Raw genomic sequence first — 24,874 nt, forward strand, 5'->3', positions numbered from 1 at the left:
CAACACTAATCCCAGAAGTCCTCTGGGAAAGCAAATCTCGATCTCCTTCCTCAAACACCATCATCAGCAATACATATTTATCCAGCATGCAGAGCACACTGGGTACTGCAGGTTGGGGGAAGGGTGGCCATCAGAGGTGACATGGCCTTTAGCCACCTAAGCCTTTGGGAGATAAAGCTCAAGGAGGAGAAAAGGCTAACACACCAAGGACATAGCTTGTGCTGTGGGTCACACTGTGGGCTACATGCCATAGGAAAATTGTAGTGAACTGGGGAGATCTAATTTGACTCTCCTATTGCGAAGCCTTAGGAAGTTGGTTAGCAACCTTGTCTGTGAGGACTGAATGTTTCCCCTCCCAGGTCTCAGACCTTGGGGCACCAGTTCCCCAGGTGGATGTGCCAGTCCTTATAGCCTGGAAGAGATTAGGAGGAATAAGTCTGATGCATGGGTATTCCAGGCCTCCTGCTCAGTGCAGGGTTGGGGGGGAGGGGAGCGTCTCCCCAGGGCCATCTCCTACAGGGAGAACTCTAAAAAGAGGAATTATCAATTCTCACTTCTGAAAACAACCCCCACCTGAATGTCTTCTTCAGCTGGGGCAAGATAACAGCTAGCTGGGAAGGGCACCTTGCAGGATCCCTGCCCTGCTCCCCTCTAACACACAGCGCGACAGTTCTTTACGAGGAGAGCCAGGTGTGGGGCTGGACAGAGTATCCCAGGAAGGTAGGGCGGGCACAGTCGATACCACATCCCCTTAAAGGCACTTTAGTGCACTACCCCATCTCCAAGGAAATGACATCATCATACCCATCTGACAGATGGTGAATATTGAGGCCATTCATAAAGCTGGTAGGAGTAGACCTGAAAAGAAGACATCTCCCAACTCCTGGGCTAGCAATCTCTCCATCATGTATTGCTTCTGCCTTATATGGGTGAAAAGTGCCCACAGCATCTTTCCAATTCATGACTGTGAAGAAGGGGAGCACAGAAAACTCAAGATACAGAGGTCAAAACCCCTACCACCAGGGAAGAGCAAAAACATCAGTGTGCAAGGACAGATAATTCCTCAGTTAGTGCCTCCAAATTCCAGTCCTGCCCTCCAGGGGTTGCCGTGCTCATTAGGAAGGACAGCACCCACATTCCTTGTACCCACAATCTGGCCTTCCTCTCCTGCTGTCCAGCCAAACCCAGGAGAGAGTTAAACAGCAGCAGCCCCATATGGCCCCTTCCTCCAAGAGCAAGTTCAAAAGTACTTCAGAACCTTGGCACCCCACCTCCTCACCCAGACTCAGACGTCAAAGGTCACTGAGGAAGCGCCAACCCCAAGAGGAAGGGGCGAGACAACAAATATCCAATGAAATGTCCCTTCCCAAACAAAATGTGGCTCCAGGTGGGCAATGAACTCAGCCCGAAGGCTCTGCACCCCTCTTCCATCCCTTCTATGTCCTCCACCCCTGCCAGTTCAGACCGGCACAATGAGGAAGGGAGCAAAATCACAGAGGCCCCGCCTCCAGACTGGGGCGGCATGCACAGGAGGCAGATTTTGCCTCAGAATCTAAGGGAGCTTAAAAGAGGACCGGATCCGACCCCAAACTGCTGAAAACATCCAGTTCTACTCTCCACCCACCTCCAAAAGTATAATGGCAACCAGATGAACAAGTCTAGCATGGGGAGGGGGCGCGTAAAGGCCCCCAGAGGACAGTGAATTTCCAGAAGGCCACCCTCCCCCCCCAAACACCTCCCCTTTTCTTGCCTTTCCCTGAACTCAGCCAACCCCACCCTCCATTGGGGAAACCTGCTTTGAAAAGTTAGCTCTTTGTTCTACAAGCCGGTCTCAAGCTCTGGAGATCTCTGTGAAGCACCCCCCCACCTACCCTATTCCAGCACCCGACCCCGCCCCGCTCCTGCTGGGCGGCCCAACACCGCGAGTTGGCCTCTAATTTGAGGTGGGGGCTGGGAAGCTATGGAGGAGGTCTGCTAGTCTATTAACTGCTGAACCACCAAGGGGGGGCTCCAGATCGTCCAAAAACAGGGGTCTCGCAGTGGGGCTAAGATCCTTATCCGCCCAATTCACCAGATGCAATACTCGCCGGCTGATAGCTCCCGCCCCCCTGTCTCCAGGCCAGGAAGCCCCGCCATTCGCAGTGAGAGCGGACGTTTTCGATGGGCCCCCCAGCCTCTGCCCCGCCCCCCCCGCCGCCCCCTCCCCCCCAGGGCCCCGCGCTTCCGCCTACTTGGCGCTCAGGGCGGCGGGGAGAGGGAGCGGCCGTCTCCTCTCACTCTCCCGGCCCTAGGGGGCGGGACTGCACCCCTAACCTTCCCCCAGCCTCCACCCTGGGGCCTGGCTTCCCTACCCCTCTTCCGTCCGCCCAACCCCGTGGCACAGAGCCCACTCTTCTCCAGTAGTGACTAACTGCCACGCGTGGACTCCTTGCCTTGCCTCGGATCTCCTGGTTTCCAAACTGAGGTCTGTCCCCAGAACCCCATGACACCGCCCTCCCTCCATTCTCCCAGGATCGCGAGGATGGGGCTGCATAGACCCGGCCCCCCTCTCTCCTCCCCCAATCCGGAGTACTGCTCAGGGATGGCAAAGACGCGTCTCCCGGTCCCGGGGCTTACCTTGTCCAGACAGTTCACCTTCTCCGTGGGGTACACGATCTTGCCGCACCGGGCGCAGTTGGGATTCATGGCTCCGGGAAAGGCTGGGGCGGGGACGCCCGAGCTTGCGCGCGTTCTCTTAACCCGGAGCGAGCTGGCGGGAGACGGCCGCGGCTGCAACTACACAGGCGTTGGCGACGGCGGCTGGAGCTAGGGAACTGGCCTCCGCCTCCGCCCTCCTTCCCCTAATAAACACAGCGGGGAGGAGGGGCTGCACCGGGGCGGGGACGCGGCGGCAGTGGCGCGCGCGAACAGGCGCGCTCCCCAGGCGACGTGGGGCTGCGCGGGGGCGGATTCCGGGGAGGGCTGCGGGGCCGGGGGTATGCGCTTAGGTGAGTCCCGAGGGTGGTTAGTGCCCCGGCACTCCCAAGCAGGAGGCGCCCTGGAGAGGCGATCCCAGAGCCCTTCCCGCGCTGGAGGCGGCGCAGAGCGGGTCTGGCTGCACATTTGGGGCGCCCGGGCTGCTGGAGGCGGGCAAACCCTTCGCATCCGTAGAGGGTGGGGTTGGAAGCTCCCTGAACGCCCGATCGGATTCACCAGATTCGGGGACTTTCCTTTGTACCCGTCGGTACCAAGCAAGAACCTGCGGACGGAATGGGAACTCCCCTACCCACCTCAGTTAGCCTCCCTTTCCCCCCGCCCCACATCCTTTCCCACTTTTGTAGGGCGGAACTCGTCCCTCGCGCCTCTTTTCAGCGTCTTGCATCCTGGGCTAAATCTTTTTTCCTCTGCTCCTCTGTCAAGCAGCTTTCCTGTGGTTCCCCAAATTCGAGCACCTTCTGCTTTCTGCTTGGCCCTCTTTCCTCTTTCGTTCCTTTCTCCTTACCTCATTTTCCGACCCTCCTCATAACCGAATCTTAGTACTCAAGGAGCCGTCTCGAAGCGCGCTTGCGGCGCGGGGGTATAGCTCAGTGGTAGAGCATTTGACTGCAGATCAAGAGGTCCCTGGTTCAAATCCGGGTGCCCCCTTGGTGGTTTTTTTCTGTCTTCATCTTGCAGAATTCTTTCTTGACTCTTACTTTTAACATTGGGTCTGAGATTAAAAAAAACCAAAAAACTATTTTCAAAAATTCCATTCTCATTTTCCAATCTTAGTGAAAAGCTTTCGGTTTTGTTTTGTACCCAGCAGAAGAAGAATGGATATGCACACAAATCAGGTACAAATCTGCGCGTCACTATTACTGGCGCCAGAGGTGTCTGGATTTCTGTGGCCACGGGTTCTGGGGACAGAAATGACTCCCCTGAATTGGCGTTCCGTTTCCTATGGGGGTGGGTCAAGAGAGGGAAACCTACAGACAACAAGCTTTCTCCAACTTCAACTTTATTACCGGTGACATGGACTCCTTCCCTATTGCTTATGACATGGGTAGAGTCAAAGCACTCTGAGAATATTAAAAGGGCCAATGTACACCCATAAATTCATTTTAATTTACAAAAATAAAGTTACATCCTGATGCAAACTGACATAAACTAATGTAGTGTTCTCCAACTTGAGTGTGCATCAGAATTACCTGGAAGGGTCGTTAGAACACCCCCAGTTTCTGATTCTGTAGGCCTGGATTGGGACTGAGAATTTGCATTTTTAACAAGTTTCCAGGTGATGCTGATGCTGCTAGCCAGGGGATCACACTTCAAAAACCACTAAACTAGTAATACAAGGCTGTTGAGTTTCATAACCTAAAGGTGGGGACAGATGTCTATTGGCTGCGTCACCGACAGTATCACTGTTGGGCCAGAGGAAAACAGTTAAGTATGAAGGAAGTAAGGCATCTCCTATGACTAGGTTTTGCCCAAAAAAAGGAAAAATAAAGGAGATAAGGAGAGGCAGACTGCCTGAGTCAGGGGGCAGCTGCAAAATTTTAAACCCGGAATCTGGTTGTGTCATCCCTCAGGGGCCCAAGGGAATGCTCAAGCGCATTTTTCCCCGCCGGCTCCCATTGCTGTGGGATGCGTCTGGAGGCTGGACATCGAGACTGAGCAGAGAGCACTGCTATCCAGTGTGAAGCCCAGACCAGAGACATAACCAACTTTTCACCCCTTTCCTGGACACCTCAAACTTACCACCTGGAGGTTAGCAGGCCAAAGGCTTGCCTTTGAGCTAATCTGAAGGAGAAAGCTGTCTCTTTTTCACCTATTTTATATCTGTGTATGTCTTGTTAAACTCTGTGATTATAAAAACTTTCTGAACTTGGATTCATTCTCCTAGTCTTCCCGATCAGAGTACGAACTAGGCAAAGTAATATTGCCCCACCCTGACACTCCATTTTTACCCCAAAAGAAAGTATAGTTAGTTTACATTAAACCAATAGGTTTTGAACAGTCTCAGAGACGAGAAGGGTTCATCGCCTTCTCCCTCCCTTTTGAGAGTAGAGGTGGACTCCTCGCCACTGAGTGTGGAATACACCCTGTGCAACCGCTGGGGTGGTCTCTACTTTGCAGTTACGGGGGACATATGAAGGAGAAAACTTTTCAGGAGGAATAGACAAAGGGATCTTACAAAGAGTTTTGCATTGAGGGGCAGTGGAATTCTGAGTGACTGAGGAGGTGTGAGGCTAGAGAGGGGGGACTTGGATTTGAGTAGGGGGCAGGCTGGTGTCTGCAGTCAATGCTCTACCACTGAGCTACACCCCTCTGCTGGTGCCTGTTGGGTAAACTATTTTTACGCCAATTCTACATTTTTTTGTACTGAAAATTTTGTTCAAAATTAGTTACTTCTTCCTAGATAATATTAAATTTACTAATGATGAGAAACAAAATTGAAAGACCAACTGAAGACATGGCCCTTTGGAAAACATGTGGACTTGGGTACCAATCTGCCTTTTCTAGCCTCAATTCTTTATCCACAATCCTATTCATCGGTTTACCCTAAGAACTCAGAGAGCGACCTCTTGCTAAATGGATAGGGAATCCCGTCCCCTGGTCTCTCTCAAAATAATACAAACACCAGCTAAAAAGACATCTCCATTGAGAGATTTTTCTCTGGCTATACTGTCTTGTGGTCTCTTTTTTTATGGAGCAACTACTATGTGCCCCACTCTAGGTGCAGAACATACTTTTAATAGAAAGACACAAAGGTTCTCACTCTCACTGAGTTTAAAATGTATTGGATACAGACTGGAAACAAATACACAAATGAATAAGCAAGGAAATAGCCCAGTAGTCATATGAGAAATACTAAAATAAAATAAAATAAGATGCTGTGTTACAAGGGAGGCTACTTCAGGTTGGAGAAGCATACCTTTCTGAGCAGATGATTCTGGAGTTCAGACCTGAATGGCATGAAAGAGACAGCCCTTTGGTGGGGCCATTCCATATAGAGGAAATGGCTATTGCAAAGGTCCTAGGGCCAGAGTGGCTGGAGGAAGGTGAACAAGGGAAGAGCCATTCAAGAGAGCTGCAGAAGTAGCTCTGTAGAGGGCACTGTAGAGGGCTTTGTAGGCCAAGGTAAGGAGTCTAAATTTTACTCCAGATGGATGAAAAGCCAGCATTGGACAGTTTTGAGCAGAGGGATTTGAAATCATCTCCTGTGGGAAAGATTTATAGAAAGTCAAGAATAAACATAGAGAATGCACACAATAGAATATTATTCAGCCTTAAAAAGAAGGAAATCTTGCAATATGTGACAACACGGCTCATTAGGCTAAGTGAAATAAGCCAATCATAGGACAAATACTGCATTATTCTACCTATATGAGGTATCTAAAACAGTCAAACTCGTCTACAGCCATGCCACCCTGAACATGCCCGATCTCGTCTGATCTTGTCTGATCGAAGAAGCTAAGCAAGGTTGGGCCTGGTTAGTACTTGGATGGGATTCCACCTAGGAATACCAGGTGCTGCAGGCATTAAAAAAATAAAGTAAAAATAAAACAGTCAAACTCATAGAATTAGAGCGTAGAATGGTGGTTGCCAGGGATGAAGAGAGAGAAATGGGGAATTGCTAATCAATGGGTATAAACTTACGGTTATGCAAAATGAATAAATTCTAGAGATTTGCTGTACAACCCTGTACCTATAGTAACAATATTGTATTGCACATTTAAAAATCTGTTAAGAGGGCAGATCTCATGTTTAGTGTTCTGAGCACAATAAAATAAAAGAAAAAGAGTGGACACAGAGACAGGTTAGGATTCCCATCACTGCTGCAACAAATTACCACAAACTTATTTGCTGAAGACAACACAAACGTATTATCTTACAGTTCTGGAGGTCAGAATTCCAAAATCAATTTCATTGGGCTAAAATCAAGGTTTTGGCATGCCTGCATTCCTTCTGGTGGTTTTAGGGGAGAATCAGTTTTCCTGACTTTAAGCTTTTGGAGGCTGCCAGCACTTTTTGACTCATGGTCCCTTCCTTTATCTTCAAAACCAGCAAGGTAGCATCTCCTCACCTTCTGGTCTCTGCTTCCACTCTTACATCTCACTGTCTCTGACTCTGATCCTCCTGCCTCCCTTTTCTTAGGACCCTTGTGATTACATTGAGCTCACCCAGATAATCCAAGATAATCTTCGCATCTCAAGATCCTTAACTTAATCACATCTGCAAAGTCCCTTTTATCATGTAAAGTAGCAAATTCACAAGGGGTTTGGGGGGCCTTTATTTAGCAGACCACAGTGGAACAGTAGAGCTGGAGAGGAGTGTCCATATCCAGGTTGACCATGGAAGGGGAGCTACATATTTCCTGAACATTAGATGGCTTAGGGAAGATGAAGGAAAGAGAAAATCAAGAATGATTTTTTTTTTTTTTTGTCCTCACTATCTGGATGAGTGGTGTGGTTTCCTGAGATAAAGAACACTAGGAAAGGAGTAAACTTGCGGGTGCCAGGCCAGGGTGGGGTGGGGTGGGGTGCGGGGTATCAAGAGTTTCTTTTTTAAACTCTTACACAGAAAATAATAGAGTACAGCTTCCTATCCTCATGGATTTCACATTCTAGTATGGGGTCAACACGTTAAATTTGAGGTACCCCATAGACATTTAAGAAGAGATGTTAAGTATGCAGTTGGAGATCCAGTCAATTTTGGAATTCAAGGAGAGGTCCAGGTTGGAGATAACATTTTTGGAGTTGTCAGTGAAAAGTTGGTAGTTGATGAAGGAGGTCATTGATTCCGGAAGTGTGCTAGATTCGGCTCATGATGGTTTATGAGAACTGATGGTTACATTTTCAGGAATTTTTTAAGCCAGTTGACTTCTCTTTGGTAGCTTAAAATAGGCGGGTGGGAGTATTTGCACCTTGGGAAATCAGGACTCAGGAGCCAGTTGTTAGTTATTTACCAGCACATCGCTGCTTCTGACTGATTCTGATCTTCCCCAAAAAGGAAGAGGCAAGCTCTTCAGCTAAGAGAGTGAGGAGATGTATGAAGGTTTGAGACAGGAGAAAGTGTGTGAAATAGTCATTTCGAAGAGTGAGAAAGTGAACCTAATCAGCCAGTGGTATAGGAGTACTAGATAGTCTGCTTGAGATCGCTGGAACGACACAGATTTGTAAGCTTTCCTCCAACAATATCAAGCTGCCTTGAGTACAGCCTTGATTTTACACAATAGTTGAGTTTGGGACTGTAGTTTAGTGAGCAAGTACAACCTAGGGCTTATAGTGAACAGTGTGCCAACTACCATGGGAAATACAGAAAAGAATGCAACACAATCCTGCCCCTCAAGGAACTTACAGTCTAGTTGGAGAAACAAGATATATATACAAAGGGGAAATAATAACTGACAGTAGAGAAAGCAAATGCCGAGTAACAGAACTGTGGAGACAGGTAGCTGATAGAGACAAATGAAGCATAGACTTTCTTAAAAATTGGTAGTGAGAAAGAAGAAATAAACAGGAAATCATAGCTATAGGAAGGGTTTGTTTGTTTATTTGTTTGTTTGAAGGATTTTTTAATCCAGGGGAAGCCCATTGATATTTGAAGGAGCCAAAGAAGAGAAAGTGACCGAAGACACTGGAGAGAATGTAGACAATGGGGCACTTCTGGTGCAGGAGCAGAGAGGGTCCTGGGAAAGACAAGGGAAGCACTTCCTTTCCTGTACAAAGCACTGGGCTAGGGATTCAATGCAGCTCAGGTTGCAAGCAGGCAGGATGGAAATTCGACGTAAAGAATCCCCAGAGATGGAAAAGGCGGTAGTTAATGTAGGAGAGAAATCCCATGGCACACACCCACAGGACCTTCAAGCCTGGGTCAAAGAGGATTTCGCTCTTTTCTTCCACCATTTGGATCTGGACTGTCTGTGCAATCTTCCCTTAGTTCTTTAGTATCATTGTGGGAAACCTGGAGCAGCTGATCATAAACACCAAACTATTGTTAATCACCATAGAGATCTGGTCAGTAAACACTCCAATTACGCTGAAGTCTCATTAACCTGGGCAAAGGGGGTATGGCTCAGGGGTAGAGCATTTGACTGCAGATCAAGAGGTCCCCCGGTTCAAATCCGGGTGCCCCCTACTGGCTTCTGTTTTAAGCCTTACCAACTTCAAGTGAATAGGAAAACAAAGTAGTAGGGAAAAATGATAACATTAACCAAAAAAGTATCTTGTCCAATCTATGATGGGTTCTGGAGATACATAGCTTCGCGGATATCACATTCCAGTACTGCTGGGGTAGGTTTTGCAAACAAAAGGGTTACTGTACAAAGTAAAGTCTGTGACATTCCAGATGTTCTGTAGGTCAGTGCTGTGCCTCTCAAGAGTACCTCAAAATAGGGTTCTTGAGATGTCTCTGAGACCCTTCCTGATAGAAAAAAAGAATTGTTTTCATAATACTACATTATTATGTGTGATATATCACAACAAATTAAATGTGGAAATGTGAAAATCCAGCTGTCATTTATTACGCAGATATTAAAGAGTTTTCCAAAAGCATGTAAAGCAAAGCCACTCTTTTCATTAAATTATTTTTGTTTGGGAAAAAGAAGTTATTTTTCAGGCTTATCTTAAATGAATTAACAAGTAATTAAACATTCATAATTTTAATTTTTAATCTGGTAAATGTCAATAGATATAACCTATGAAAAGCAAACACTTTTGAGGATCCTTGACACTTTGTAAAAATGTAAAGTAATCTTCAGATGAAAATATTTGAGAACCACTGCTTAAGTAAAGAGGTGGCTCAGGAGGGAGAATGCTGGGTCTGTGAGATGGCACAGGAAAAAGATAGCATTTGAGGAGAGTTTTAAAGAATAGGTAGCGGATAAAGCAAGAAAGAGTCCAGAAATCCTAAGCAGTTTGGTGTTGGAGCATGAAGTGTAAGAGCAAGGTGACAGGAGACGAGGCCAAGAAGAATGTTAAGTCATTTCAGGAAAGGCTCAGTGCTAAGAAAGTTGGACTTTATGCTGTAAGCACCAGAGGGCTGACACGGGGGTTTAAGCCACGGAAGGTACAGTCTGACCATTTAGAGACTGTTGCATTATCTTCTAAAAGGCAGACCTTTAGATAGAAAACTTTAGGAAGCAGAGTCAAGTTAGTAGATAGTGATTAGGTCTGGGAACCTGGGGGAAGAGGAGAATCAATTGTGTCCCTTTTATCTGTTTGAGACACTGGTGGTAGCACCAACCAAGAAAATGAATACAGGAAGAAGAGCAGATTTTCTGAGAAAGTTATGATTTCTGTTTTGAACATGTTAGGTTTGAAGTGCCTGTGGGGTAGAGGTGTCCAAATCACCAGTTTCATATGCAGATGCTACTCGACATACAATGCAATTACATCCCAATAAACCCACTATAAGTTGAAAATATCGTTAAATCAAAAACGCATGTAACACTATGTTGTAGAGTATGGTTGTTTACTCTTGTGACTGCATGGCTTACTGGAAGCTGCAGCTCGATGCCACTGCCCCACATCACTAGAGCATCATACTACATATTGCTAGCCCAGGAGAAGATCAAAATTCAAAGTACGGTTTCTACTGAATGCATATCACTTTTGCACCATTGTAAAGTCAAAAAATTATAAGTCAAACCATCATAAGTCTGGGACCGTCTATATTGGCTACAGCTTAGCAGAAATATCTGGGCTGGAGATATAGACTGAGGAGTGATCAGCATATAGATGGTAACTGAAGCTATTGAGTGGGTATGATCACCCACGGAAATACAATGAGACGGTACCATAAGGAAGGAGGAGAGAGCAGTATAGCATAGTGACTTAGAGCCTATGCTGGAATCAGCAAGAATTGGGTGGCATTCCAGCTTTGCCTTTCATGATCTGTGTGATCCTGTACTCATGGCTTAACCCATTGCTCAGTTTTCTCATCTGTAAAATAGGAATAATAATACCTACATTACAGGGTTGTTGGAAGGATCCAAGTAGGAATATTCCTGTAAAATGGTTTAACTCAATGACTGGCACATATTAACACCCTATAAATAGTAACTTCTATTATTATTAGCATCATGGAAATCATGAATGAAGAGTGTTAAGAAAATGGGATAGAGTCACTGAGCTGCCGCACAGGACCCAGCGGTCTCCCCCTTGAGCCCCCTTGCTTCCTGATGCTTTGTCCCCACTGCCTGCCTTCTCCCATAGCCACCTTTCTTGGGCCTTTTCCACCAAGGAAAAGGAGTTGTATCGTATGTCCACTATCCAGAACCTCCACTCTTTCGACCCCTTTGCTGATGCAAATAAAGGTGATATCCTGCTTCCTGTTGTCACTAAGGATTCTATCCATATAAAAATTCAACAGAGAAATAGCAAGAAGATCCTTACTACTGATCCTTACTACTGCTGATATTACAATAAAAAGAAACTAATGAGGGCATTTAAGAAGAAATTTGCCTGCAATGGTACTATAACTAAGCATGCAGAATATGGAGAATTAATTCAGCTACAGCATGACCAGCGCAAGAACATATGCCAGTTTCTCATAGAGACTGGACTGGCTATGGATGACCAGCTGAAGGTTCATGGATTTTAAGTGCTTTGGGCTCACCAAAGCTTAAGTGAGGATTTCCTTGCAATGAGTAGAATTTTCCTTCTGTTCCTTGCCAAAAGTTTAAAAAACTCACAGCTTATGTAATGTAACCATTTGGGGTCTGCTTTTACCACTGGACCAGTGTAACTTTTTCATGCAATAAACAGAAAAGAAACATGCTGTCTAGTCTTGAAGCCCCTCATTTAAACAGAGGTCAAGCAGTAGGTGCCTGGTAGTGCCCAGCCTGAAACAAAGCAATAACATGATGTTTTGGCAAGCCCAGAGCCCCAAGGTCACAGATGGCTGTGTCTAGCCAGAAGCTCCTCTGCTCTGTATCTACAGTTTCCTTCCTTAAGAGAATATCACTACCTGAACAGCCTCCGGTGAAGCTGAGAGGAGAGAGGATGGGGTAAGGCAGCAATGGCAGCTATACCACTAAAAGGAGACTTTGGTAGTCAAAGATCCCTTGGTGTTTCCAAACTGACCAGGCGGGTGGAGCTTCAGGCAGTCACCTTCCGTCTAATGAGGTAAAAGGATATCTGGCTTGCCATCAAGGTCTTTTTGACCAAACATATCCTAGCTAATCGATGTCCAAACACCAGAATGTGAGGCCAACCTTCTACCAGAGTTAAACTTTTGACAAGGGAACAAATTTCAAACTGATGTGTCAGTCATGTAGCTAGCTGTAGAGCTTGCAACTTACTAGCAAGAACTACCCAACACCATGTGATTTTTTTTTCTCTTCGGTTTTAATGTTATGTAATGTATTTAAACACTTATGTAACTAAAACGTGTTTTCAGAAACAAACAAACAAAAAAGATGAGAATAGTCCCAGTGTGAAATGCTGTGAGGTCAAGTTAAATAAAGACTGAGGAGTGTCCTTGGATTTTTTAAAACAAGTACGTCATGGTGACCTTTCTCATATAACTTCAGTATATATAATTTCGAGTATAATTTCAATCAAGTAATGAGGATATAAACAGGGCTTCAAGGAATGTGCGAATGCAGGAAATGAAGTAGAGACTGATCATTTCCCAGAACTTTGGTTTTCACAGACTATTGAAATTACCAAAAAAAAAAAAAGTGGCATTAGGATTTAAAGGAATATTTTTAACACCAAAAAAGATGAAAAAGCATAATTCCAGAAAAAAACAAGCAGTCCTTTAAATTTAGGAAATGCAGCTTTATAGGAAACACTACATTTTCCAAATATGTCTAATTTTGCCATAGATAAATGAAAACTTCTTTACACAAGGATGCTAGTATATAAAACCATTGAGGTAAACTTCATTTGTTCAGCGACCATTCAACATGTATTTATTGAGCCAGCTCCTATGCTAAGTGCTAGGGACATGCTGTTAAACAAAAAGGGCATGGACCCTCCCCTTACGGAGCGTATAGACTAGTTACAGGCTAGTTATAGACTAGTTGGGGTATCATTCAACAAATAATCATCATATATATATTTTTATTGTAATATATAGAATGAAAGAAAAATACAGTATTTTGAGAGAGCTTGTAACAGGGGGACCTGACCTAGTATGAGGGTCAGGGCAGATTTCCCTAAGAAAACCATTTAAACTGAGACCTAAAAAATCAGTAGACATAAAATACATGCTGAGGGTAGGCAGGGTAGACTATTCCAAGCATGTGTGAGTCCTATGGGTATTCAGGAGCATGGACAGTATCTGGGACTAAAAACCCAACCCTGAAGAGCAAGAGAGTGCATGGTGCAAGAAGAAGTTGACAAGGTAGAAGGATGCCAGACCAGGGCATAGTAGGCCATGATATGGACTTTAACTTTGATTCTAAAAGCAAAAGAAATCATTGGAGGATTTTCAGGAGAGTGACCACAATATTTATATTTCTAGGAAATTATCCTGGCCGTTACATGAAGAGTGAGTGGATGAAGGAGAGAGAAATAGAGGCCAGGAGATACGTTCGGAGGCTTCAGAAGTAGTTTAGGCAAGAGATGGAGGTGGCTTGAACCAGAGTGGTAGTAGAAGAGATGGAGGAAGTTGGTAGATTTGAGAGACATTTAGAAAGCAAGCTGAAAAGAACGTGAACAGGAGTCTCAAATGAACACCTGGATGAATGGTGGTTCTATTTATAGAGAGAGACAAATTTGGTAAAGAAGTCAAATATTCAGAAATGCTTTGAATTTGGTTTTAAGAATTGAAGGAAAAAGAAAAATTGGTAGCTAGAGAAGCTGGCAGGATCAGGTAAAGGCATTTTACGAGTGTTAAGAGAGATTTATAAATTTATAGATTTATAGACTTCTTAATGTTGAAGTGCCCCAGAGCTTAGTCTATTGTCTCTTTTACCCTTCTTTGTGATATTGTCTTCTATCTAAATATACCTATATGCTAACTCCCAATTTTATCTCTCCTCTCCAGAATTCCAGGGTACTATGTCCAACTTGCTATTTGAATCTCATTTTGTTGAGATCTAACAACTAACTCTAACATGGCCAAAATTAAACATCTAACTCAACATGGCCAAAATTAAACTCCTACTCTTACTCCCCAAACCTGTTCCTCTCATAGCTTTCCTCATCTTGTTTGATGGCAATACCATCTTCCACTTGCTCAGACCCAAAGCGTTGGGGACATTTTGACTCCTCTCCTTCTTTCACATCTCCCATATACATCCAGAATCTGCTCACATCACATTACCTCTACTGCTACCACTCAAGTCCAAAACACTGTAATTTCTCCCCTGCGTTACTGCAAGAGCTTCCTAACAGATCTCCTTACTTGTATCTTACTTGTGTCCCCTCCCACGGTCTAGTCTTAACTAGAGTGATCCTTCTGACACATTAGTCAGATCATGCTTAAGACAGAGAAATGCTTCCCCATTTCAGTCTATAAATGCCAAGTCCATAATTGTATACAAAACTCTACATGACAGGATTCCATTACTTCTGACCTTCTAACCTTGTGTGTTATTTCTCTTCCTCTCACTTACTCTGCCCAGTCACACCTGGCTTCCGCACTGGTCCCTGTATTGTTCAGGCATGCTCCAGCCTCAGCACCTTTTATTGGCTGATGACTCTCTGGACCGCTTTTCTTCAGACACTAGTGTTGTTAACTCCCTCACCTTAAAGTCTTTGCTGTAATGTTAATTTGCTCTAATGTCTAATGTCTTCCATGAAGCCCACACTGACCATTCTATTTTATTTTATTTTAAACACCTACAGCACCTGGTATTCCAAGGTGATCTTCCATTCAAGTACTAACCAGGCCCGACACTACTTAGCTTCCGAGGTCAGATGAGATAGGGCATGTTCAGGGTGGCATGTCCGTAGACCTGACTATTCTGTTTTAAATTGCAATCTGCCCTACCTCCCACTTTCTGATCCCTCTTACCTTGTTCAACTTTTATTTTTCAAAATACTTATCACCATCTAACATACTATATACCTCAATTATTATATCTATTATTTAATATCTAATATCCACCTTCATTGCCACCCTAGCAGAGGAGTTCCATAAGGGCAAAGAGCTTTGATTTGTTTTGTTCCTTAATGTAACCTAATGTATGCCCAAGACAGCATTTGGCATCATGTAGGCGCTCAATTAATACGTACATGAATATATTGACACAAGGAAAGAAACCAAAAGAATGGTGGAGGTTGAAGCTGGGAAAGGGGTAACAAAGCAAGGTATCTTAAATACAGATGCATTTGGGAACAGGCATACATATATGGAATTATCTGTAGTGCTAGAATGGCACTTCTCAATTACATCACATTCTAATGACACCATTCAGTGCTCTTTCTCTTTTGCTCTCCCACGCCCTGTGCTCTTTGGGGACCTCCACATAGCACAGATGTTTTAACTCATTTCTCAATCTCTAGTATCCAGCGAGGTCCCTGGCACTAAGTTCTCAAAAGAGGTTGTTGGGTAAATTAACAACCAAGGCGCCAGTGTTCCCAACTACTTTCAGGCTCGTAAGGAGGAGTCTTAAGGTCTCATTCGCTTCTGCAGCGCTCAACCCTATCACCGTCCAGCTCCAGCACTTACCACGTAATAAGACGGCGCCCTATGAAGCGCGTTGAGCAAACTCCCGGTCACGTGACGAGGGTGGGCGGGGCGGCAACGTTCATATCCCAGCATCCTTTGTTCCTACTTCCTTTTTGTCCTTTTCCGGTGCTCAAGATGTCGAAGCGAGGTGAGGTTTGGTTCTGGGGGATCTTTCGCCATCTGCCGTGCGGTGGCTGCTGGCCTCGCAAGGAGCGGTGGCCATGAGCAGCTGGGACGGTTTGCTCTCCTCCGGGCCGGAGAGGGTGAGGAGGGACACCACGAGGGCTCAGGAAGGGCCCTCGAAAGTGGCGGTGGGGAGCCCTGGAGAGCTGAGCCGGGAGAATCCGGACATGATTCTAAATCGAACACCGTAGTATCGCTCCGCGCCTAGCGCTGCAGTAGTGTGGTGGAAGTTGGGCTGGTACGGGACTTGTGCGGTTCCCGCCTTGCAGGAAGAACTCCGTGCTGCAAAAGTTCGAGCCAGGTCCCTTAATTTAAACATAAGGGTGGTAATAGTGAGGAATAGCTGTTTGACATGAGAACTGGGTGGCACATGGGGAGGGAGTAGGTGGATTCCTAGAGCGAGCAAATGTATAATGTACCGTTTCTGAAAGTATATGCGAATGAACTTGTAGTTTGAGAATGTGAAGGGAATTCTGAACCACGACTGGACAGTGACCTCTCCTGTTTCTTCTACCCACAGGACGTGGTGGGTCCTCTGGTGCGAAATTCCGGATTTCTCTGGGCCTTCCGGTAGGAGCCGTAATCAACTGTGCCGACAATACAGGTGAGACCTTCGGCTGCACCCTGCCAAACTCCCCCTTTTAAAAGCACTCATTGGGCCTTTTGCCAATGACCCACTGAGCCGTCAAGAAAGGGCAAAGTAAAACACTGCTTTTGGGTGAAGTGGCAGCATGTTGTGTTGTTTTGCTTCAATCGGTAGTGTGACAAGGTGTCCCACCTTAGGACGAGCGAGTGTGAGTGGAGGGAGAGGCTTTGGAAATGTTGGGGAAATATTACACTGCAGAAATGCCTAATAGGCCCTCAAAAAAGTCATTTTTGTTTACATCTTTTTATAGGAGCCAAAAATTTGTATATTATCTCTGTGAAGGGGATAAAGGGAAGACTGAACAGACTTCCTGCTGCTGGTGTGGGTGACATGGTGATGGCCACAGTCAAGAAGGGCAAACCAGAGCTCAGAAAGAAAGGTGAGTAGAGAAACCCAAACCCTCCTTACCTCTTGATGGACAGTTGAAGACTTCTCCCATTATTGGAAAATGGAACAATAATTTTACTATTCTCAAGACCTCTTAAAGCTTAATTTCCTTTGAGAGGCAGTGTGAGATAAATATCTGCAATTGAGGTTCTGCTCTTGCTGTCTTAGAGACCATTCTCTACCCTATCTGGTTTTACTGTATTTCTTCTTCCCGTTGGCTCTTTAAATGTAGTTGCCACACTGAAGCCAGATTTCATCTCTTAAAAAAAATATAAGTCTTGTCACTTCTTTATTTAAATTCGTCATTGGCTTCCAATGTAAGCCGCCCCCAGCCCCGCACATCTTTACTCTGCCACCTCACATACCTACCCCTATGGAAACCAGCCCTGTCTTGTGTGACATTTAGGGTTGTCTTTTTCACTTGAGGTCTTTAGTTCATTGCCGGGTTCTTGGCTACAAATGAACACGGTGGTACTTAGTAAATAAAGTGTTTTGATAGGTGGTTTAGTGCTCAGCCAGGTGAGATCACAGCTTTAAGACTTGATGTCACTTTGGGCAAGTTTTCTTTTCAAGTACAGAATAACAGATGGTATTCTTCCTTCTTTACAGCAGTTTCTTTTTTTCTGTAGGATTAACTCAAGATTGTTACTTGTCAGGTTTGGCAAGTTTGCTTCTAAACCTGTATGATAGAAAGTAAAACAGGGAGCTGCTCATTACTTAATCATGCACTACTCCCCCAAAGATTTCCCCATAGATATATGAATTAAAGGGGGAGGCCTTATAGCCCTTCTGACCTGTAATGTCTTGTCTGGCTGTAGAGCTTGTTCTGATGCTTGGTGCACATTAATTTTTCAGCTCCTGAACTTTTCTCCTGTGCCTGCTTAGTCTGTCTGCCCTGGGATAGCTTGCTCTTCCTGAGAAGTCCTAGCCGTCTCTTAGAAATGCGATGGCTCTCAGCCACATGTGGCAGTTACTCCTTATAGGCCTACATATTAACCCCACCCCTCTTTTTAGCATTTTGGTCAGAAATCTTAACTTTGTTTACCTTTAACATCCTCTTGAGGGCTTGGTAGGCAAGGAGTAAGTAGCATGTGGTTAAGCATTGATTAGTCAATATGTAGATTGGGATCTGCATGCAACTGGACAGGACAGGCTTTCCTCTTAGAACATTTGCTGGGTCTGATCTGGCCTGGGGAGCAGTCAAGGGAAGAGCAGAGTAATTGGTTATCACTGTGGGTTAGATAACAGGGTGTGCTATAGTTTATAAGTAGATGAGGTTCTACCAGAGGAGGCTCTCAGTAAACATTAGTTACCTATCGGTGTGTATCCTTGTTAAAAACTTGATCAGAAGCTGTCTACCTACATAGATAATACTTGGCTCAAAGATAGCCAAGCTCCCTGTACTTTCCACTGTCTGATCTCGAATGTGGAAATAGTAACTGTTATCCTTATTTTACAAGAGAAAATTTAAACTCCATAAGATTAATTTGTTCAAGGTCTCTAAGCTAGTATCAGTCAAGATTTAATCCCAGGTGTGTCTGACTCTAGTTCTTTCAAGTGCAGTGCATGTTTTGTTTTGAAGGTCTGGAAAAGTGTTCACTTTAGTGCACGTAGGTTTTTAAAAGTTACTTAGGACTCTGGAAAATGGTTCCTTAAAAAGTTAAACATAGTTAATTACACAGTAAATACAAGTTGAATTTTAATTACCCAACTCTTAGACCTCCGAGAGATGATTGTTAATATCTTGTATATCTTTCCTGATTTCTGTGCAAAAAAAAAAAAAACTTGTAAATTTTTCGATGTAAAAGAGACATCTAAAATACAGGTGATTGTCCTGTATTTTAAAAAAATTGCAGATACGCATGATCATCTTAGATGATTCTATTCTGTGCGTCTGTCATGCAGTATTTATTAATCCCACATTTTCACATATGAGATAATGTAGCGTGTATGGTCAAGATCCTGGAAATACTCGAAGTGTGTGTGTACATATGCACCCTAACAGTTACAGAGTTTTTTGGTGGGTAAATTGGTGTGTGAGTTTATATTTGTAAGACCTGAAGCATGGAACATAGTTAATTTTGACAAATTCTTGGAAGCAGTAATTTTTAGATAAAAGTATGAACTTGGAAGTTTTGATATACTGGGATGGAATAGTTCCTAATGAGTTAACAGCTTGGTCTCTGCTCATTCAATCTGGGGGATAGGAAAGCATTCCTTGTTCTGTGATACTGTGATCTTAACAGTACCCATCTCTTGGCTTAAGTGGGAAAAAGTATGGAAAGTGCTTAGCAAATTTCCTGCTTATATTCTGTCCAAATAGGAAATGTTGGGAGACTAGACAGCATGTAAACTGCTTTCTTGTAATGGCACTGGGACCTGACAAGATTAATGACTGCTGTCTTTTTTTTCCCCTCTTAGTACATCCAGCGGTGGTAATTCGACAACGAAAGTCATACCGGAGAAAAGATGGCGTGTTTCTTTATTTTGAAGATAACGCAGGGGTCATCGTAAACAATAAAGGCGAAATGAAAGGTCGGAAAAAGTCCACATTGTTCCCTAGATCTTTGAGATTGGATGATTTAACTTTTGGGCTATGAGTACAACAGGCAAAGGACCTTCTGATCTTATCCATCTCATCATTCTTTTATGCAGGTTCTGCCATCACAGGACCAGTTGCAAAGGAGTGTGCAGATTTGTGGCCCAGGATTGCATCCAATGCTGGCAGCATTGCATGATTCTTTGGCGTATTTGTAAAAAAATAAAAATTATTTGTTCCCGTCGCTTGCCTTCCTGTTCATTTTTACATGTCAATCTTCTTGACACACCTAACCCTTCTTTGTAAAACGAAACTAAGTGCAAACTTCTGTGGGCATGTATTAAAAAAAGATAAACAGTTTGTGCACTTTAGTGAGTGCATACAGGACTTTTGAGACTTTTCCAGTTGCTGCTATAAAAGCTTTAGTTATTTGGGTTTGCAGTCTCTGAAATAAATTGCAAGTACTGCTTGATGACAGATTACCCCAGGTAACTGCCCTGCAGATAGAAAGCTATTTGAGATGAGGTAGAGTGTCAGGTCAGATCCTAGACACACTCATGGAGTCCAAGGATTGATGTGAGTAAAAACCAAGTATACACATGTATGTATGCACACTTGGAGTTACAGACTTTGGGGTAAATTCACACATGTTTGAGTAGATTTGTAAAACCTAGCACATGATAATTACCATATAAATTTGCTCTTGTGGAAGATTAATATCTGCAGGTTTTGTTTTGACAGGATGGCCACATAACCTGCCAATCCCTAGTTTGACAAAAGGAGATGATTATGCTATGCTAGTATAATAGGCATAAATCCTGCCCGATTCTGCCTGAAGGTATTGAATATTGAGCTTTTCTTACCAAAATGTACAAGTTGCTCTAAGTGATATTCAAGGTCTGGGAAAAATGGTTTGGATCAGTAGTCTAGCCTAGAGATGATGGAATAGACTATAAAATTTATTCAATTATATTTGACATACAACGTATAGTGTCAAGAAATAGATTTAAGTTCATGTTTATGTGTCTAGTATCAAAATAGTCTTAAATGTTATCTGTAAGTTGAGTATAATGCAAGGCTGAAAATTAGCATGCGGACACTAGCACATAGTCATTTTGTGAGATGACTACTCTTGTCCAAGATGAGGAATAGAATGCACCAGAACTAGAAGTGATTCTCAACTAGAGTCAAAAAATGTTTCCAGGCCATATCCCAGACAAATTTGAGTCACTATGGAGGTGGGGCTCAGACATCAGTACTTTAAAACTGCTCATGTTTCCAAGGTGCAGCCAAGAGTGAAAATCAGTACTTTAGACTTAGCCAGTTTTGGTTTTAGGAATAAACAAATTCGGACATCTAAAAGATCTGGCTTCCTCCACTACCTCATCCTCCAGCCTGGTAAATTTAAAATCTAATTTGACATGAAGCCCCCAGGTCCCCCATTGAAGATGAATCCTTTTTATTACATTTTGTCAGATACATATATGAAGTTCCTCATATGTGTATATATATGAGCTCTCTGTAGAATGATGAAATATTGAGTTTGAGTTACCAGGATTAGTGATTTTTGTGTATAGATATAATGCAACCTTTTCCTAATTAATACATGTGCCTTCATATAATAAGTTAATAAATATAAAAGAAGCCTTTGAGCCTGTAAAGTGAGGATAATAGTGCCTCGGTGTGAGGAGCAGTTTGTATAAGGCACTTTGATACGTAAAGCATCTATACAAGGGTTTATTCAAGGGGAAAATTTGGGAAGTAAAAAGTATAAAGAAGGAAATAAAAATCACCTGTAGTCACAATAAATAGAGAAATCATTGTTCACATTTAACTGTAGCCAATCATATGTAAAATTGCCAGAGAAAAAAATATGGTAATGTGTCAACCTACTGTTTTTTTTGGCGGGGGTGGGGGGGTGGGGAAAGTGCCTTAAGTGGACTTACTGGAAGTCAGGGGGCCTGAAGTCTGATTCTGGATTTGCCGCTAAATGGATTTAGGAAATATTCCAACCTTTCTGCGTTTCAACTTCTAGTTCCATAAAATAAGTTATAAATAGGTGCTATCTGAACTCTTTCTGATCCATTCTGGGTACATACAAACTTTTCAACATAACTGATACAGTGGGAGCATAAAACCTTGATCTTAGGGGAAAATAGGAAGCTGGGCCGGCAGCCCTCACAAGGCCCACTTTCAGTAATCCCCTTTTCTTCCCACTTTGTCTCCTATTCTTGCATAGTCTCCTCCTAGTCGTCTCTCACTTCAGGGCCATGCAAGCAACTTCCCCACAGCCCTAAAAGCCTACCCCATTGGATAGGGACAATGGGGTTTGCGTCGCAGCCCGACATCACGTAACAATGCGCAGAGGAGCCCCCGCCTACCGCCCTCCAATCCTAACAGAGAGGTCCTCGGAGACGGCTGTGGTTGGGATGGCGCACTTCTGCGAGTGTCCTCTGCGATTGGAGAAGAGCTTCATCTTGGATGGAGTGGCCGTGAGCACCATGGCCCGCACCTATGAGCACTTGAGGCCCAAGCTCTGGTCAGCGATTCCGCCTTACAACGCTCAGCAGGACTGCCACGCCCGCCGGTACTTCAAGAGCCACGTGGTTCCGCCCATTTTGCGGAAAACTGATCAGGTATAGGAGCGCTCCAGAGAACCCAGCTGTCTATGTCCTCAGAGGGTGGCGCTGGTGGCAGGGACCACTTCCCAAATCAAGGCATCTCACTCCAGCGCCCACACCAGCAGGAAAGCGTCCCCAACTCACACACGTTTTCTTAAGGAAACCCGGCAGCTGGCCTAGAGGGGCGACAGGTATTGAGCACGAGCTCACTGGGTTCACAGAATCGCCTTCCATCCTTGAACTTGACAATGATTTCACTTTGGGTTTCTGCAAGACTGGGAATCAGGCTCAAAATCTCCCTCTCCAAAACGTCCTTCTTGACATCACAAACCTGCCCTTTTGGGTGACCTCACGCTTTAAACTCTCTACAAGCAGGAAAATGAGAACACCCGTGTGACTCCAGTGAACAAGACAAAGAGAACTGTCTAGATCCGCCAGGCGCCATGCCCTCTGTTCAATGTAGTTGCAGGGTGGGCTCTTTCGCTGGGACTTGTTTCCCAAATCTCTGCGGACCTCCCTTCTCCACAGGCCTTTCCCTTCTGGGTGTTGCCCCTTCCCAGCAGAATTCTCCCTTGCAATCAAAGATTCTGAGGCTATTTGCTGATGGTTCCAATTCTTTTCACCACTTTTGCCTCCAATGCTGGTGTCTATATATGTCACAATGATATGGGTATGATTTAATGAGGATTATTCATGAACAAAATCTTAATGGTTTTTGTGGTCCCGGGTTTTTGCATGTGCGTGTGTGTTCAGTACAGGTATATATGGACACATCTGTGTGTGCTATGCTTGAGTGTGTACTTGTGTCTACTCATGTACTTTTATGACAGAAGGAGCCAAAGTCGGGAAGGGCGGGGAGGGAGGGAGGAAAACTTGGGTATTTAAAAGCTTGAAAATAATATAGCATACACACTTTTGAAACTTTCTATGCTCCATTTGTAAGTATTTAATAGTCATCACAACCACCATTTGTGGTAGGTATTATTTTCATTTAAATGAAGATAGTTTATTGTTCCTTTTCTATGCCAGGCCCTTTACTGGAACTATCTCACTTAAATTTCACAGCAACCCTCCTTTTACTGATAAGAAACTTGAAGTCCACAAAAACTGATTCATCGGCATAGGTCACACAGCTCGTTAGTGGCAGAGCTGGAATTGGAACCTGTCTGTGGACAGCAGACACTAAGTATCAAAACCTTAAGTGTCAAGCTACACTGCCTCTCCCTGAGAGGCAATAGGTCAATAAGTATATTTAATCTGTCTGGCCCTGTTACCCCTGGCTGTGACCTCTGCCCCTTCCGCTCAATAAGCCTCAGGGGAGTTTGCACTCAGCATGGTGGCTGACAGTCTTCTGTATTCTTTCCCTCACTCTCAGGATCATGGCGGTACAGGAAGGGACGGCTGGATAGTGGATTATTTCCACATCTTCGGACAAGGACAGAGATACCTCAACAGGAGAAACTGGGCAGGGGCAGGCAAGTGCCACTTGCTTTCAGCCTCCCCATGGTCCCCCCAACCAGGAAGTGGTGTGCATCCCACAGTTCCAAGAGAGAGAAACTGGGTTGTAGAAAGACCTGTTTGAGGGGAAGAGGCACAAGGACTGCATCCTCCAGCTTTTCTCATACATGAGCAGATGGTGTTACAGTGCTCTCTATATTCAGTTATTGAGCACCTACTGTGTCAGGTGCTTTTACCCTCACACCATTCCCATGGTACAGCCAGGGAAATTGAGATTTAGGGAGTTGAAGTGATTAATTGAAAAGGGCTGGGCTGGGATCGAATCCCACTCTTTCCAACTCGAAAGCCTGTATTCTTCTCATTGCTCCTGAGCAGGTTCTGTCCTGCTCATTTTTCAGGCCCAATTAAGTAGCAACAGGGAAGGAAGAGTTGAGAGATGTTTTTCTGACAGATGTTTTTCTGAACCCTCCCACTCCAAATCCACCACCCTTTGGCTGCACTCTAGTCACATGACTTTTGCACCATTAGGCCAAAATGAGCTCATCTATTTTCTCCAGATGGGTCAGAGGCAAGGGTGAAAATTTCCCAGTTCTGGGAGTGAGCCAAGTTCAGTTAAGCCCAGAAGTTTCTAACCCTTCTGTATTATTCATGTTCCTTCTGCATGCTATTCCTGGTATGAGATTGGGTTTCTAGGAAGTCATCTGTCTCCTTGACTTCACTAACACTTGACTTATCAGCCAAGAGGCTTGAGGGTTCAGCTGGACATGGAGAGCACAGTGACAGTACCTGGGCTGGCATCTTAATACCGGCCCTATGGGAGTGGGGAAAGCAAGAGGGAGCTGAATGCAAGCTCAAACCTCTCTCTCCACCCCAAGGGCATTCCCTTCAGCAGGTGACCGGCCATGACCACTACAATGCTGATGTGAAAATGAACAGGGGGTTCAATGGTCGTTTTGGCTATCGCAGGAATACCCCAGCCCTCCGCCAGCGCCCGTCTGTTTTTGGAGAGGTCACCCAATTCCCTCTCTTCTAATAGCAGCTGTCCCTTCACATCCCTCGACCTCAAGTTCTATGACAGATGTTTAGATGAACTCTCGATGTTATTTTATATTAAAAAATTTTCATTTGTGCTTCTAAGTGTGCCATTTCTTCCCTGAGGTGGGAGGAAGGACAAGCTATGTCTTTACTCTCAGCTTCTCTTTCCAATGGAGGTGAGAGGAGAGTGCGTCTCAGGTCTGTGCCCTTACACTCCATGCCAATGAGTGCCAGGCTTTGAGAGGCCTCTGTTCACACCTGCTGGTGTGATAAGGAGGAAATACACTACCTAGCCCTCAACCAAGCAATTCTTCAGGCATCAGCAGAGCTACGTCAGAAGGTGGCTATTTCCATAAAAAACAGAGCAGGCAGTGCAACCATAGAGATTGGCCAATGGTTGCCCTTGAGAAGGATTTC

At 44.5% G+C, this 24,874-nt stretch overlaps 3 protein-coding genes, 1 long non-coding RNA gene, 3 other non-coding genes and 2 pseudogenes across 7 annotated transcripts in view; 7 read left to right on the forward strand and 2 right to left on the reverse strand.

The window, feature by feature from the left end:
• Nucleotides 1-2,834, reverse strand: part of LASP1 (LIM and SH3 protein 1) — a 36,603-nt gene extending 33,769 nt beyond the window's left edge. Inside the window, exon 1 of the mRNA XM_011384303.2 lies at nt 2,617-2,834. Coding sequence (XP_011382605.1) covers nt 2,617-2,685 — 69 coding nt within the window. The 5' untranslated portion in view covers nt 2,686-2,834. The remainder of the gene's footprint in view (nt 1-2,616) is intronic.
• Nucleotides 2,222-5,425, forward strand: LOC111733458. Its single transcript, XR_002778001.1, has 3 exons — nt 2,222-2,464; nt 3,751-3,812; nt 4,548-5,425. It is a non-coding gene; the product is annotated as an uncharacterized LOC111733458 (long non-coding RNA).
• Nucleotides 3,553-3,624, forward strand: TRNAC-GCA. Its single transcript has one exon. It is a non-coding gene; the product is annotated as a tRNA-Cys (tRNA).
• A 3,600-nt stretch (nt 5,426-9,025) lies between the features above and the next one.
• TRNAC-GCA lies at nt 9,026-9,098 on the forward strand. Its single transcript has one exon. It is a non-coding gene; the product is annotated as a tRNA-Cys (tRNA).
• Nucleotides 9,099-11,186: 2,088 nt separating this feature from the next.
• On the forward strand, nt 11,187-11,566 carry LOC105308367 (annotated as a pseudogene).
• Nucleotides 11,567-14,753: 3,187 nt separating this feature from the next.
• On the reverse strand, nt 14,754-14,872 carry LOC111733478 (annotated as a pseudogene).
• A 770-nt stretch (nt 14,873-15,642) lies between these two features.
• RPL23 (ribosomal protein L23) lies at nt 15,643-19,587 on the forward strand. The gene is made up of 5 exons (XM_011384305.2): nt 15,643-15,736; nt 16,292-16,375; nt 16,668-16,796; nt 19,226-19,339; nt 19,460-19,587. The coding sequence occupies exons 1-5, from the start codon at nt 15,724-15,726 to the stop codon at nt 19,540-19,542; spliced, it is 423 nt and encodes a 140-aa protein (XP_011382607.1). The 5' UTR covers nt 15,643-15,723; the 3' UTR covers nt 19,543-19,587.
• Nucleotides 16,407-16,541, forward strand: LOC111733486. Its single transcript, XR_002778008.1, has one exon. It is a non-coding gene; the product is annotated as a small nucleolar RNA SNORA21 (small nucleolar RNA).
• Nucleotides 19,588-21,772: 2,185 nt separating the features above from the next.
• Nucleotides 21,773-24,455, forward strand: CUNH17orf98 (chromosome unknown C17orf98 homolog). Its single transcript, XM_011384306.1, has 3 exons — nt 21,773-21,979; nt 23,340-23,439; nt 24,298-24,455. The coding sequence occupies exons 1-3, from the start codon at nt 21,773-21,775 to the stop codon at nt 24,453-24,455; spliced, it is 465 nt and encodes a 154-aa protein (XP_011382608.1).
• The last annotated feature ends 419 nt before the right edge of the window (nt 24,456-24,874 follow it).

The sequence above is a fragment of the Pteropus vampyrus genome, unplaced genomic scaffold (genome assembly GCF_000151845.1).
Source record: "Pteropus vampyrus isolate Shadow unplaced genomic scaffold, Pvam_2.0 Scaffold570, whole genome shotgun sequence".
NCBI classification, from domain to species: domain Eukaryota; kingdom Metazoa; phylum Chordata; class Mammalia; order Chiroptera; family Pteropodidae; genus Pteropus; species Pteropus vampyrus.